We start from the raw sequence: 15,250 nt of genomic DNA on the forward strand, positions 1-15,250 counted from the left end.
CCAGTCACCCAATGATCAACTGTACCCAGTTTGAGGCCTGTGCCATTAACAGTGCAAGAATGGTAGAAATTAAATAGTCCCCTTGAAAAGCAATAGGTGAAGTTTGATCCACTTTTGTAGGGTCCACCCACTTTTCTGAATATTAATCTCATTAATATTAATCTCAGTCACCCAGTGACCAACTGTGCAAAGTTTGAGAACCCTGCCATTAACAGTGTAAGAATGGCTGCAGTTTACATTTTTCCAGTGAAATTTGTATTTGTCTCCACCCACTGATGACCCGGTGTTGCCCGGGTATGTATTTGACTGGTGTTCACTCCGTCCAATTTCTAACCCTAACGCACAAACACTCAATGACCAAGTTTGTGAGCTTTGGTGTCCTTGGCATCAATAATTTGTATATTCCCATGAAATGAAACAAATCAGATTGGCTGTTTGTGGCTTCACCCCCTCTCCAGCATTTGAACCCCAGTCACCCAATGACCAACTGTAGCAGGTTTGAAGCATGTGCTATTAACAGTGTAAAAATGGCAGCAATTTAAATATTCCCCTTGAAAATCAACAGGTGAATTTTGATTGGCTATTATAGGCTCCACCCACTTCCCTGAATTGTAATCTCAGTCACCCAGTGACCATCTGGGCAAAGTTTGATAACCCTGGCATTAACAGTGTAAGAATGGCTGCAGTTTACATTTTCCCAGTGAAATTTGGTTTTGGCTCCACCCACTTTTGTAACCTGGACACACTGTCACTCAATGAGTCCTTGGCATCGATAATTTGTACTTCCCCATGAAATGAAACAAATCTGATTTACTGTTTGTGGCTCTGTCCCCTTTTCTGAATTTGAACCCCAGTGACCCAATGACCAACTGTACCAGGTTTGAGGCTTGTGCCATTAACAGTGCAAGAATGGCAGCAATTTTAATATTCTCCTTGAAAAGCGATATGTGATTTTTGATTTGCATTTTTAGGCTCCTCCCACTTTTTAGAATATTAATCCCAGTCACCTAGTAACCAGCTGTGCAAAGTTTGAGAACCTTGCCATTAACAGTGAAGAAAGGCTGCAGTTTACAATTTCCCAGAAAAATCTGTTTTTGACTCCACCCAGTTTTTGTAACCTTGACACACAGTCACTACTCAATGACCAAGTTTGTGAGCTTTTGGGTTCCTGGCATCAAAATTGTGCTAATGGAAGCAGTTTATCCAGCAAAGAAATCTGATTGGCTGTCAGATTGGTGAATTTTGATTGGCTCTTGTAGGCTCCACCTACTTTTCCGAATATTAATCCCAGTCACCCAGTGACCAACTGTGTGAAGTTTGAGAACCCTGCCATTAACAGTGTAAGAAAAGCTGCAGTTTATATTTTCCAATGTAAAAAGTTAGTTGTTTTTGGCTCCGCCCACTGTTTCTAACCTTGACATACAGTCACTCAATGACCAAGTTTATGAGCTTTGGGGTCCTTGGCATAAATAAATTACATTTTACCATTGAAATTAAACAAATCTGATTGGCTGTTTTTGGCTCGCTCTCTTTAGAATTTAAACCCAGTCTCCCAGTGACTGACTGTAGCAGATTTGAAGCCTCTGCCACTAACAGTGTAAGAATGGCAGCAGTTTAAATATTCCCCTTGAAAATCAATAGGTGAATTTTGATTGGCTGTTGTAGGCTCCACCGACTTTCCTGAATATTCATCTTAGTCACCCAGTGACCAAGTGTGCCAAGTTTGAGAACCCTGTGATTAAAGGGGCACTACAGCGAAAAACTGTAAAATTTTAAATATGTGCAAACATATCCAAATAAGAAGTACATTTTTTTCCAGAGTAAAATGAGCCATAAATTACTTTTCTCCTATGTTGCTGTCACTTACAGTAGGTAGTAGAATTCTGATAGAAGTGACAGGTTTTGGACTAGTCCATCTCTTTCTAGGGGATTCTCAGGGATATATATATTTTCAAAAGCACTTAGTGAATGGCAGTTGCTCTGTCCAACTGCCAAAAAACTGTGTAGCAAGCAGGGAAGCTGGCCAGCATCATTGTTTAAATCCTTTTTCGGGAATATCTTTATAAAGAATACAAGGCTTGCTGAGAACTTCCTATGAAGAGATGGACTAGTCCTAAACCTGTCACTTCTGTCAGATTTCTACTGCCTACTGTAAGTGATAGCATTATAGGAGAAAAGTGATTTATGGCTCATTTTACTCTGGAAAAAATGTACTTCTTATTTGTATATGTTTGCACATATTTTAAATTTTACAGTTTTTCGCTGTAGTGCCCCTTTAACAGTCTAAGAATGGCTGCAGTTTACATTTTCCCATCTCAAATGAATGGCTGAAATTTGATGGCTGTAAAGTACTGGTAGAGACTGGTCATTATCTCTGGTGCATTGTCTTCTGGCTATATCTCCTGCTGAGTAGAACATTGCTTAATTGCTAGGCAGGTAGATGGTTAGATAGATAATTTCCAACATGTTGGAAATTATCTATCTGGCAGGTAAATCTAACAGAAAATCTTACAGAAAATTGTATGGTGTGTACTAGGCATAAGGCCAATTGAACCACCTCCACGTAGTATGAGAGCATATCTACACAGTCTATTCTCAATCTGAGTACACCCATCAGATAAAAATCTTTGCAAACTGAGGAATAAAGCTAAGTACACAGATGAGATAAACGTTTTTGGAAAATGAAAGATCACAGACCAATTTTACCCCCTTCCATGTAGTATGCAAGCCATATCTGCGCAGTCTGTTCTATTAAGCTGAGTACACTCATCAGATAATGATCTTTGCAAACTGAGGAATTTATCTGTCACATAGGTTTGTCAGGGAGGTTTGATAGACTGATCTTTCTACGGATGCTGCACACATGTAAGAGATTTGTATCTGCAAAAGATCAGTTCCTGCAAAAGGCATTCATAGTCTATTTACCTTCTTCTTTTTCACACATGCCTGAATACAAAAAGTTAAGAAATATCTACAGATCTCATACACACCTTGTTTAATGAACAATCGTCTGCAGATCAGATCCACCGGGATGGATATCTTTATTTGCTATCTTTAGAGGTTGAATTAACTTTTTTTTTTTTTTTACAAAGATTATTGGCAAATTATCTTTGACCTTTCATGTTTCAAAGACTTATCTTGTGTGTACGCAGCATTAGTATTCGCTGCACCCTCATACTACATGGAGGTGGTAAATTTGGTCAGTGATTGGCCAATTGCAATTGAAAGTGTGTACTTAGCTTAATGGTGGCCACACACCATGCAATTTTTTAAATATCTGTTCAATTTAAGAATTGCAATACATTTTTCTGACTGATTGTAACATTTCAAAAATATGACCAATGTACCACACACGTATGTACAATTTTTCCCCAATTATGATAAAAATGGTTGGATACTCTGACAAAATTGCTAGGGTGTGTATATTAATAAACTGACAATCTAACACACACCATACAATCTTTAGAAAGATTGAAGAGAAATATCTGGCATTCCGGATCGATAAAAATCGAAGAAAACAGGAAATCCGATCGGATTTTTCAGTCGAATGAAAAAAAAGCTTTCGATTTTTTCGGGAGATCCGATCGTTTTTATCGAATTACCGTAAAATCGGATCATTTTATTGTATCGTGTGTGGCCACCTTAAGACTTGAGAGATGAGTTGACAATTTATCCTATTTTTTTGTGAATCAATATGATGTTGGTTATGGAATAGTCCTGTACTTTGTGCTCAATGAGGGTTATACACAACTGTGGAAGAAGAGGAAGTTAATTAGACAATTAGCTTAGATATTTGTATTGTACAATACTGTAACTACATTTTTGGTCAGTGTGTGTATTTGCAGCATAGCACAAAGAGCGTGTTGCATATAGAAGTGGGAAAGTTCAGCAATCCTGGAAACAACAGAATCCAGTGGTCTTACAAACTAGCAAGATATTTGCAAGGGGCAGAAAGTAGACATGTGGGAAGGGGGGTCAGTAGCCTTTTTACAAGATGATCTATTATTTAGTACTAGAGCATAACACGCCATTAGATCATTAACTGCTAATAGCAAAAACAATGCAGAAATAATTGTTCGTTTTTAATTTTACCATTTTTCTCTTTCAGCATCGATAGCGAGGATCTCAGGTCAGTGCACCAAAGTAATCTACTATACTGTGTATTTTCTAACAAAGAACTGACATAATATATTTACGTTTGTAAATGTCACTGCATTATCTTTTTCATCATGTAAGACCAGGGGTGTAACTGCAGGGGAGCAGCCAGGGGCATATTTAGAATTAAAAGGCCCCCCTGCAAAAATAATAGCATGGAGCCCCCTTTGTCCCCAAACTCCATAAGGGTCACGTGATCGGGAGCTGGTGAATGGCAGCAGAGAGTGTTCTGCTGTGAAGCTGCGTCTGGAAGCAGGACATAATTACACACGCTCCTGCACACTGGTTTTGTGAGTGAACAGGGAGGTTTCTTTGCTAGTTGGCTGCACTTGCGGTTGGGGAGAGGAAGGTGGAGGGGCCCCAAAAGCCTCTGGGCCCCCCTGTGATGGCAGGGGTTGCAGGGGGATTGCTACGCCCATGGGAGCAGCTCGTATGTCTGCAGGGGGGCCCAGAGCATTAATTGGGCCCCCAACTATTACTTCACTCCCTCTGATAAAAGGGTTTATTCTTCAGATGAAGTGTTTTTGTGGCAATATTTGTTATGTATATGAAGATTGTGATGTGTTGTCCACACTTGGTTTATTCAAAGCGCTCCAGGCTGCAAACTGAAATGTAAGCCAACAGAGGCATGCAGAGCCCCACAGGGGCTAAATACATACCTTGAATGCAAATCAGATGCAAAATGATGTACTAATTGCTAATCTAAAATTTTAATGCAGGTTGAAGCACATGAATGCAGCTAGCCAAATAGTATACTTACGTTAATTTTGTGCAGCAGGAGAAATTGGTGGCACTTTCAGACAGAAGCTGTACCCAAATTAGCTATTTGCAAAGATGTGCAGAGCTCCACAATATGGACAATGTTACACAACATGTATTCAAAACAGGTACAGCAAAGGAGGGTGTTAGCTTCAGTATAAATAATATGTGCACAAATTATTTCCTACTAGACTTCCACACGGAGTTGACGGGCCCTCGGGGGAAAGACCTACCGCTAGTCTAACAATAAAAACATAATTTTCCTAGTTCTGCTAAACATTATTAGTATACATATTTCTTCAAACAGACATCAAACAAGTGACAGTGCTCCAAGCTATGGAGAGAGAAATCACCACTATTCATACATCAGTTTTATTTTGCAGTAGAAGCATTGATTACTGCACATTGCTGTCCCTTGCCTTCATTAGTTGTGCCAAGTTTCCCCTGAACACTATGTGAGCTGTTACTGCAGATCCATGTGGCTCCATTGACCTGGATAGTGAAATAGCGCATGTGTGTATGTTTCCCTACTCAGTGCTGGCCACTACTATGGTCAGATGATGGCCATAAATGTGTGGAGACCAGCAAGTGAGGTGGGCCTTGCCATTTTAAATAACACTGTGCATGCACATACTTGTGAACATAGACAAGTTAAAAGTAGAACTTAGAGACTGAGAGACTGTTAGATGGTGACATTGGCTCTCATAGGCTGATGCTTATGACAGCGATTGCTGTCATTGGCTGGCAAAAGAGGGAGGGTGGGGAAAATAAATAAAAAATAGACACATTTATTTAAAAAAATATATATAAATAAATAAACACTGCACAAGCGATCAGAGCCCACCAACAGAAAGCTCTGTTGGTGGGAAGAAAAGGGGTGGGGGCACTTGTGTGCTGAGTTGTACGGCCCTGCAGTGAGCTCTTAAAGCTGCAGTGGCCTGAATTGTAAAAAGTAGCCTGGTCACTAGGAGGGTGTAAGTCTATGGTCCTGAAGTGGTTAAACAGTACGAGGACGCACAGTTTTCCGCAACTTTTCAAGTACTTAGGTAAAGAGTTTTTTCTTTTCTTTTTTTACCCCTTACTTAGTTACAGGTAGTTCCCGGGTTACGAACGCCCGACATACGAACGACCCGCCGATACGAACGCCGCGACCGTAGCTCCGCCCCGCCGCGATGACGTCACGCCACCGGGGACTACAGCAGAGTATGTGCCCCTGGTGCCCCCTGTGTGTCGCTGGTGCCCCCCTTTGTGTCGCTGGTGCCCCCCCAATGCAGAGTATGCGCAGCGGGCGCAATAAGTCTCACCTGCTTCCACGGCGGCTCCGGGCCAATCAGCGGCATCCTCTCATCCCTCAATGGTCCTCCTGGCGGCTTCCGTAGCGTCGCGTAATGACGCAATCAGAAGGAGACCCCACGTCTCCTTCTGATTGCGTCATTATGCGACGCTACGGAAGCTGCCGGGAGGACCATTGAGGGATGAGAGGATGCCGCTGATTGGCCCGGAGCCGCCGTGGAAGCAGGTGAGACTTATTGCGCCCGCTGCGCATACTCTGCATTGGGGGGGGGGGGGCACCAGCGACACACAGGGGGCACAGACGAGGTACAGGGGACAGCAAAGGCACATCGTCCCGACTTAAGAACAGATTCAGGTTATGAACGAGCCTACAGTCCCTATCTCGTTCGTTAACCGGGGACTACCTGTATAAGCAAGAGGAGTGAAATTTTATTTGAAAAAAAAACAAAACAAATATGTCATAATACAACTTTTTTGTGTGTGTTTGCTCTTCTATTTTCTTTGATATCATTATTTCTTATTATATATCCTGTTTTTTCTTCTGTTCTATACCCTTTTTCTTCTTTTATGTAAATACATTATCTTATATATCATTCTACCTTCTTCCATCATTTTGATCTGTAAATGTCTTTTTTTCACCTTTCTTCTTCAGGTTCTTTTATTCTTCTGCCTTTGGTTCTGCCTTTTTTTGTTATTTTCTTCTATTCTTCTGTTCTTCTATCATTTTGCAGCCATCAGCCCCCATCACAGCATTCTACTAAAATGATCAGAAGCCCCATTGGTGGACATTTACATTTTCCAACAAGAGTTTATTTTGTCTAGTTAGCTAAAGTGCCCCAATGATGGTTTGCTGTATTGGTGATAAAAAGCAGTTAGAGATCCACTGCTGCTAACAGGAAGATGCATTCCTCCAACCAGTCTCATTGAGCATGTAAACAAAACTGTAGCGCTGTGTGGACCATCACTGTCAATAGTCGCTCCACACTCTTCCCACTCAGAAAACGGAATGCAGCAGGACAAACCCTCTTGGTAGTGTTTATTGTTAAACATGCAAAAAGCATCGTACAGAAATCACTTACATAAAAAGGGTCCCAATCCACTTAGGACCCTCCATGGCAAATATTGTTTCCTACTCCCATGGTACTATCCTTACTGCTAGTAAATAATACAAGAGCCACACTCAAGGCCTAGATCGCAAGTAGACAACACTAGTACAAAACCTGATTCAGTCCAAAGATACAGATAATGTCTTTATCAATAATTCCCAGGTTCGCAAAAAGGCTTTGTCACTCTTATGGCCGACACAACATATGCAGAGAGAGAAAAAGAACAGCCAATAGTGTAAGGCATTAAATGCTGTCACCTTCCCGGTGCATCCACTCCTGTCACTGTTAGTCAAAAAGGCAAATTGCCCAAAACACCCCAATGCGAGCACCAGAACACTTCCCACAATGCCCGCACTCACCCAGATGTCCTTCTATAGTATCCGGAGGTTAGAATGATAGCTTATGGAGGAGGATATTCCTCTTAATCGCCAGTCCGCAGCCTTGGCATCAGACACTGTCATAAACTAAGAAAACGCCTCATAGCGTAAAAACGGTTTTGATATTAAAATTGTATAGCAAAAGTTTGCACTTACAAAGCGAGAGTTGAGTAAACGTTATTGAATACAGTGTGTCAGGTCCCCAGGTGACCGCTTCAAATCCCCGCATATCTATGTCCTAGGTAATCCACGGCCATGTATGTCCACGGAGCTACGTCAGACGTAACTTACAGTGGATTTGAATTAAAGGTCTTGTTGATATCATTGGTGGTTAAAGCTCAATAATTGTGGCTCAGGAGACAGCATGAGTCTGACGTGTTTCTGTATGGAGGAGAAGATAAAAGAACACAGACAGAAGCCAACTTGGTTGGCTAAGACATTGCTGGAGATTGTGATTGACAAAGTACGATGCTGGAAAAATTGATTTAAGAATATATCGTTGGAAGATGTAATTCATAGATGTACTTCTAAAAACTTAAATAAATTACATTTTACAATGCAAAGCCAATTGAACATGTTTGTATATTAGCTCATTCAAATATTTTTATATTTATTAATGCCCACCCTGGCGTTCTATTAAGATCGCCAGGGCGGCTGCAGGAGGGTTTTTTTTTAAATTAAAAAAAAACTATTTCATGCAGCCAACTGAAAGTTGGCTGCATGAAAGCCCACTAGATGGCGCTCCGGAGGCGTTCTTCTGATCGCCTCCGGCGGCCAAAAGTAACACGGAAGGCCGCAATGAGCGGCCTTCCGTGTTTTGCTTACTTCGTCGCCATGGCGACGAGCGGAGTGACGTCATGGACGTCAGCCGACGTCCTGATGTCAGCCGCCTCCGATCCAGCCCTTAGCGCTGGCCGGAACTATTTGTTCCGGCTGCGCAGGGCTCAGGCGGCTGGGGGGACCCTCTTTCGCCGCTGCTCGCGACGGATCGCCGCAGAGCGGCGGCGATCAGGCAGCACACGCGGCTGGCAAAGTGCCGGCTGCGTGTGCTGCTTTTTATTTCGTAAAAATCGGCCCAGCAGGGCCAGAGCGGCAGCCATCGGCGGGGATGGACGAGCTGAGCTCGTCCATACCGCTAAGATGGTTAAAAAAACTATCCCGGGGGTGGGGGAATCACGGAGCACTTTGGGAGCGTTGAATTTGTACCGTAAAATCAGGTGTTTATTGGGTCAGCAAGGTCCAAATTCAAACAGCCATTGTCAAGTCGACTATACTGTAAGGACATCCTGAATTTGAATACCAATACTACCAATACATTATTTGATTTTTTTCTTGCTTTTTTTTATTGGTGCCTATGAAAAAAATGTAAAACCGGTTTGCCCACCAGTGAGGGCTTGGCAGTGACACAAAATGTTACATCCCTCCATATTGCTATTGTCTTTGCTAATAGTTTCTGCATTCGTTCTTCAGCAGATCTGTTCTAAAATCAGCTTCCTACTGACTAAAAAAGTGACAGGGACGGGGAATATAATATACTGAGAGGTTAATCGCTTTCAAATTGGCCATAGAAGTGACATGCTTTTGTGAACGCTTGGTGGGACAGCTAGTAACAGGAAGTGAGCCTTCAATAGTTTCTATAATCATCTACAGAAGATGTCAGCGCTCTATAAATGATGATAATAATGATCTATAAAGGTATATTATTGTTGGTAATGCTATGCAGCAATAGATATGGGAGTGATAGACAGGTGGCGGAAACACCAGTTCCAACATCCTGTGTGAGAGAGGCCTTACAACACTTTGTCTTGAGTTACAACGGGTATAACATGTTTATTTCAGCGTTTGAGAACACAGAGTGACTTCTAAGGTGACATGTAAAATGGTTTATTTTGTAGGAAAGTCTGTTAAACCCATTGTGACCATCACCCCTAGTTGGAGCTATTTTTATACTGGTGAATCAGTGATCCTAACCTGTAATGATGGAGAAACACAAGATGAAAGTGACCAGAACTATTACTGGTATAAAGACTATAAAGATATCAGGTGGTATGGTAAACAGTATGCCTTTACCACAGAAGAGAAACATTCTGGGCTGTATTATTGCTTTGGCTCTGGTTCCTATAGTAATGGTGTCAGACTGAACATTAATTCTAAAGGTGAGTTATAATTATATTGGCTGATCATTAAAATTTCATGAAGATCTGCTTTGAAAATGTCATAATAAATATATTTTTTCCCCCACAATATTCATTTAGGGCCGGTTTCCACTACTTAGTGATGTGAATGCGGCTACCTAGCTGCATCACATCACTTCCGCCGCTGGCCGCATCACTTCAGTGTATTGGAGGAGATGGGACGCGGCTGCTGGCAGATGCGGCCGTGCGAGAATGTGCAGCATGCTGCAGATTCACGGATCGCTCCGCACCGCTCCGCACAACATGCACGCAGTGGAAACTCTTCCATTGCCGTGTATGTGTTTCAGGACACCTGCGGTGTGATGCGGCTATGTAGCCGCATCACACCGCTCCTAGTGGAAACGGGCCCAGATCATTTAGTCAGTGTTTGCCTATTGTAAAATCTTTCCTGACACAGGCCGCCAGGGTTCGAATTTTAGCTCTTTCTGTTCAGTAAGCCAGAACCTGTCTCAGTAGGAGACCTTGGGCAAGACTCCCTAACACTGCTACTGCCTATAGAGCGCTTCCTAGTGCCTGCAGCTCTGACACTTTGAGTCCGCTAGTAAAAAAAGCGTGACATAAATGATCTGTGTTTGTGAAATCCCCCTTGTGGGGCTGTAGAAGCACTGTTGGGTCATGCCAACGGCACCATACAGCTCCCACAGGAGCACCAGTCTAAGTGGCACTCTTCTTAGCTGCACTGACCCTATAATGGCAGCATAGCAACTCTAGGTCCCCCACCAGAAAACTGACAAACCAGGCAATAGGCGGCTCCATCTCTCACATCAAAGATATGCATAGTGCGTGTGTGCCGTGATATGCACAATATGCATACCGATGAGTAAGAGGATTTTCCATCAATGCAAATTTCCTAATTAAAAACTAGTGCTGACATATTTATGGTGTTTAATAATGATTTGTATTTATCCGATTGTAAGACGTCATTATTTTATTTGTCATTCTTGCCTAACTATTTAATGCAGGTACAATTTAATCAAACCAATAACTATTATTTTTTTTTATTACATTCTTACCTAAAACTGTGTTTAATAGGATCCTCACCAGCACCTTCTGTGAGCTTTGATCCTGGCTGGGGACAAATATTCACTGGGGAACGGATGACTATGAAGTGTAATGTGCAGCCTGGAGCAACATGGGGAGGACAGTATTCCTGGTACCGAGATGAGAAACTAATAGAGGAGAATGGAGAGCCCTACACAATATACTCTGCCAGAAGTGATGACAGAGGAGAATATCAGTGCAGAGATGGAACTGGCAGTTACAGCTTCCCGATTAAGCTTGATGTTACAAAGGGTAAGTTGTGTTTTTTTATGTAGAGGAAGCTGATGATATACGTCAGAGAACTAAACTAAAAAAATTATTTTCTCATTGCTATGTTTCATGTTGTTGATGTGATGATGATTGTGGGTCATTTTTTTTTTTCATTCTTTTTCTGTTTTCAGGCAATCTTATCCTCCAGGCTCCGCCTATCACGGTGGAAGGTGACACCCTGCATCTGAGGTGTCACAGCAGGTCTATAGATAATGAAAATAAGGAAACATACTTTTACAAGGGTAATATTAATATAAACCCTCCTGGACAAACTGGACATACTTTGAGTTTGAACAATGTGAACCCCTCAATGAGCGGTGAGTACAGATGTACAAAGCAGATATGGGACTATCAAACACACGAGAGGAAGACTTCCATTTTCATAGAAGGTAAGTGTGACAAATTTGATGAAAGTTATGCTGGATGAACTTTATCACAATTTTCATCTTATGCTAACAAAGAATAGGCTTCTGTCACCACTGGAAATGGTTAACAAATGGTTCATAAATAATTCTGACTTTTATGTAAATTAAGTACAAATTGTATGCAGCACCAATCAGTGACACTTCCTGACAACTCTGATTCACCCAATCCCAAGCTGCATATAATTTGCATTACAGTTGCAGAATTATAAGCATCCCATTGGCCATCTGTAGTCAGCATGTCTAGAGACTTGGAAGCCTCTGTGTTAAACAATAACAACAATTTTGTGAAGAAAAAGCAGTTCATTCAGTTTGGCTTTAGATATTGCAGCGGGTGATGGTAAATGTAGTTCAGTTTGCTTACTTATTTCTAGGGATGGTAGGAAAATTTACGCAGAATACCGATTTCGAGTGGAAATGGGCTTACCACAGCGCTAACCATATACTGGTCTCAGAAATCAGTATTCGGCAGAAATAACGCATTACCCACAACTCAGAAATTTTAACCCAATCACAGAGCTCAGAATCATTGGACCAATCACGGGCTGCAGAAATTTTCAGTGGAAATCAGAAAACCAATCACAGGACTCAATATTAATCAATAGTAGCCGATTCTTGTGACTGATCTAAAATTTCCATGGTACTAAAATTTCCCTGTTAAACTATTGCATTTTCTGATTGGTCCAATGCTACCACATATTTCCAAATCTGAAAATTGAGGCCAATCACAGGACTCAGAAATACTTGGTAGTACTGGACCAATCAGAGAAAAATTTGGAATTCTGTGGGAATCCATGGAATCAGTAATCAACATTTTCAGTAATCAGTATTTCTGTGGAATCGTAAATTGGCATTTCTGACCATCCCTTCTTATTTCTATGAGCATATACAGCCAGAACATTAGCCACTCTGACAGGTGACATGACTAATGGCTCCTGTTTAGAGTTGGGATATATTAAGGTTCCCAAACACACAGATGGCTGAGAGGGTGGGAGAAGATAGGAGAGGGGGTGGAAGCAGATAGGCGAGGTAATGGGAGCAGATAGGTGAAGGGCTGGGGCAGATAGGTGAGGGTGTAGGAGCAGATAGGAAAGGGGGTGGGAGCAGATAGGAGAGTGGGTGGGAGCAGACAACTGAGAGGGTGGGAGCAGATAGGAGAGGTGGTGGCAGAAGGTGAGGGAGTGGGGGCAGATAGGTGAGGGGTGGGAGCAGATATGTGAGGGGGGTGGCAGCAGATGGGGGAGGGGTTGAGGCAGATAGGTTAGGGGATGGGAGCAGATAAGTGAGGGGTGGGAGCAGATAAGTGAGGGGCTGAGGCAGATAGGTGAGGGGGTGGGAGCAAATGAGTGAGGGGCTGAGGCAGATAGGTGAGGTGGTGGGAGCAGATAAGTGAGGGGCTGATGCAGATAGGTGAGGGGGTGGAAGCAGATATGTGGGGGTGGGAGCAGATAAATGAGGGGGTGGGAGCAGATAAGTGAGGGACTGAGGCAGATAGGTGAGGGGTGGGAGCAGATGAGTGAGGGGGTGGCAGCAGATGTGAGAGAGGTTGAGGCAGATAGGTGAGGGGATGGGAGCACATGTGTGAGGGGCTGAGGCAGATAAGTGAGGGGCTGTAACGATCGGTGTCAGCACACAGAGAGTATCTGATTATTGATGATCTGCAGAATCACCAAGAATACAGATTATACCTGATAGGTATAAGTGAGGGGCTGTAACGATCGGTGTCAGCACACAGAGAGAATCTGATTATTGATGATCTGCAGAATCACCAAGAATACAGATTATACCTGATTATTGATGATCTGCAGAATCACCAATAATACAAATGTATACTTGATTATGGATGATCTGCAGAATCACCAATAATACAAGTATGACTAACCTCTGGACACCTAATAAAGTGTAAGTGTTTGGTGTAACTGTAGGCTATCTCCCGAAAAGCGGGAGATATAGGCAGCTCGGCCAAGAACCACCTGAGGGGCAGGTGGTCCTGGGCAGTGCAGAAACTATCTCCTTGAGAGAGAGAATAGTGAGAACCTGGCAACCAGGGATAACTAGAAATCAGATAATACACTGTACTGCAGCCAGGGGACTCCAGGGGAAGAGGCCACTGGCTGCTAACAGGCCGGACTCTCTGAGGAGCGGGAGTCCTAAGTGCAGCTGACACTTTGTGGAATGGTGTCACAGCTAGTACAGATAGACTGAGCACTCAAGGGGTGAGTGAAAGCCTGGAAGGTCAGGCAGGCCAGGTCGGCAACACACGAGCAGATGAGGTACAGAGACAGAAGACTGATTCGGTAACCGGGTACAGGCAGGGTCTGGCAACAGGTAGGCAGATATGCAGAGGTACCGAATCAGAAAGCAATAGAGAGGTCGACAGAACAAATGGTCATAACAGAAATAGAACAGAGTCCTAGCCTGAGGTGTGAGGTCCTTGGTCTCGACACCCAGGAACTGGTCTAAAGTATAACACAGCAATGACACAGTATTCCTAAGCATGGGTGTGAGGCCCTTGGTTACAACACCCCGGAACTGGTCTAAAGTATAACACAGCAATGACACAGTATTCCTAAGCTTGGGTGTGAGGTCCTTGGTCACAACACCCCGGAACTGGTCTAAAGTATAACACAGCAATGACACAGTAATCCTAAGCTTGGGTGTGAGGTCCTTGGTCACAACACCCCGGAACTGGTCTAAAGTATAACACAAGCGTAATCTGGCTAAGTGTGAATTCCCAGGTCCTCCTGGTTCTAACACACTGTGGGATCTGACTGAGGTCTGAGTGCTCACACGTAAGTATTCGCAACGGCAGACAACCTGAGACTGACCAGCAAGATCTATATATAGTGCAGAGCTCCTCAGCGCCGCCCAGCACCACTCAGCCAATCACCCACTGCGCTGGGATCAGCTAATCGTCCTGATCAGCTGATCCCTCTCCTACTAGCATAAAGGTCCTGCCTCTCAGCGCGGGCAACTCTCCATCTGTGTGCACTAGAAGGCTCAGACAAACCAGACGCATGCTGCTGTGCGGAAACCGCCGGTCTGAATGCGTAGACAGCCGCCCCGCTGCCAGACCGTGCGGCGGCATCTCCGCAATCCATTACAGGGGCTGAGGCAGATAAGTGAGGGGGTGGGAGCAGATAAGTGAGGGGGTAGGAGCAGATAAGTGAGGGGGTGGGAGCAGAAACGTGAGGTGGTGAGGCAGATGGGTGAGGGGATGGAAGCAGATATGTGAGGGAGTGGCAGTAGATGGGAGAGGGGCTGAGGCAGATAGGTGAGGGGATGGGAGCAGATAAATGAGGGGGTGGGAGCAGATAAGTGAGGGGCTGATGCAGATAGGTGAGGGGGTGGCAGCAGATGGGAGAGGGGCTGAGGCAGATGGGTGAGGGGGTGGAAGCAGATAAGTGAGGGGGTGGGAGCAGATAAGTGAGGGGCTGAGGCAAATGGGTGAGGGGATGGGAGCAGATAAGTGAGGGGCTGAGGCAGATATGTGAGGGGGTGGGAGGCAGATATGTGAGGGGATGGGAGCAGATATGCGAGGGGGTGGGAGGCAGATATGTGAGGGGGTGAGAGCAGATAAGTGAGGGGCTGAGGCAGATAGGTGAGGGGGTGGCAGCAGATGGGAGAGGGGC

At 43.7% G+C, this 15,250-nt stretch overlaps 1 protein-coding gene across 1 annotated transcript in view; it reads left to right on the forward strand.

Moving 5' to 3' along the window:
* Nucleotides 1-15,250, forward strand: part of LOC137533396 (Fc receptor-like protein 5) — an 82,351-nt gene that overhangs the window by 20,751 nt on the left and 46,350 nt on the right. Inside the window, exons 3-6 of the mRNA XM_068254798.1 lie at nt 4,109-4,129; nt 9,586-9,846; nt 10,918-11,178; nt 11,328-11,585. Coding sequence (XP_068110899.1) covers nt 4,109-4,129; nt 9,586-9,846; nt 10,918-11,178; nt 11,328-11,585 — 801 coding nt within the window. The remainder of the gene's footprint in view (nt 1-4,108; nt 4,130-9,585; nt 9,847-10,917; nt 11,179-11,327; nt 11,586-15,250) is intronic.

Source organism: Hyperolius riggenbachi, chromosome 9 (genome assembly GCF_040937935.1).
Source record: "Hyperolius riggenbachi isolate aHypRig1 chromosome 9, aHypRig1.pri, whole genome shotgun sequence".
NCBI classification, from domain to species: domain Eukaryota; kingdom Metazoa; phylum Chordata; class Amphibia; order Anura; family Hyperoliidae; genus Hyperolius; species Hyperolius riggenbachi.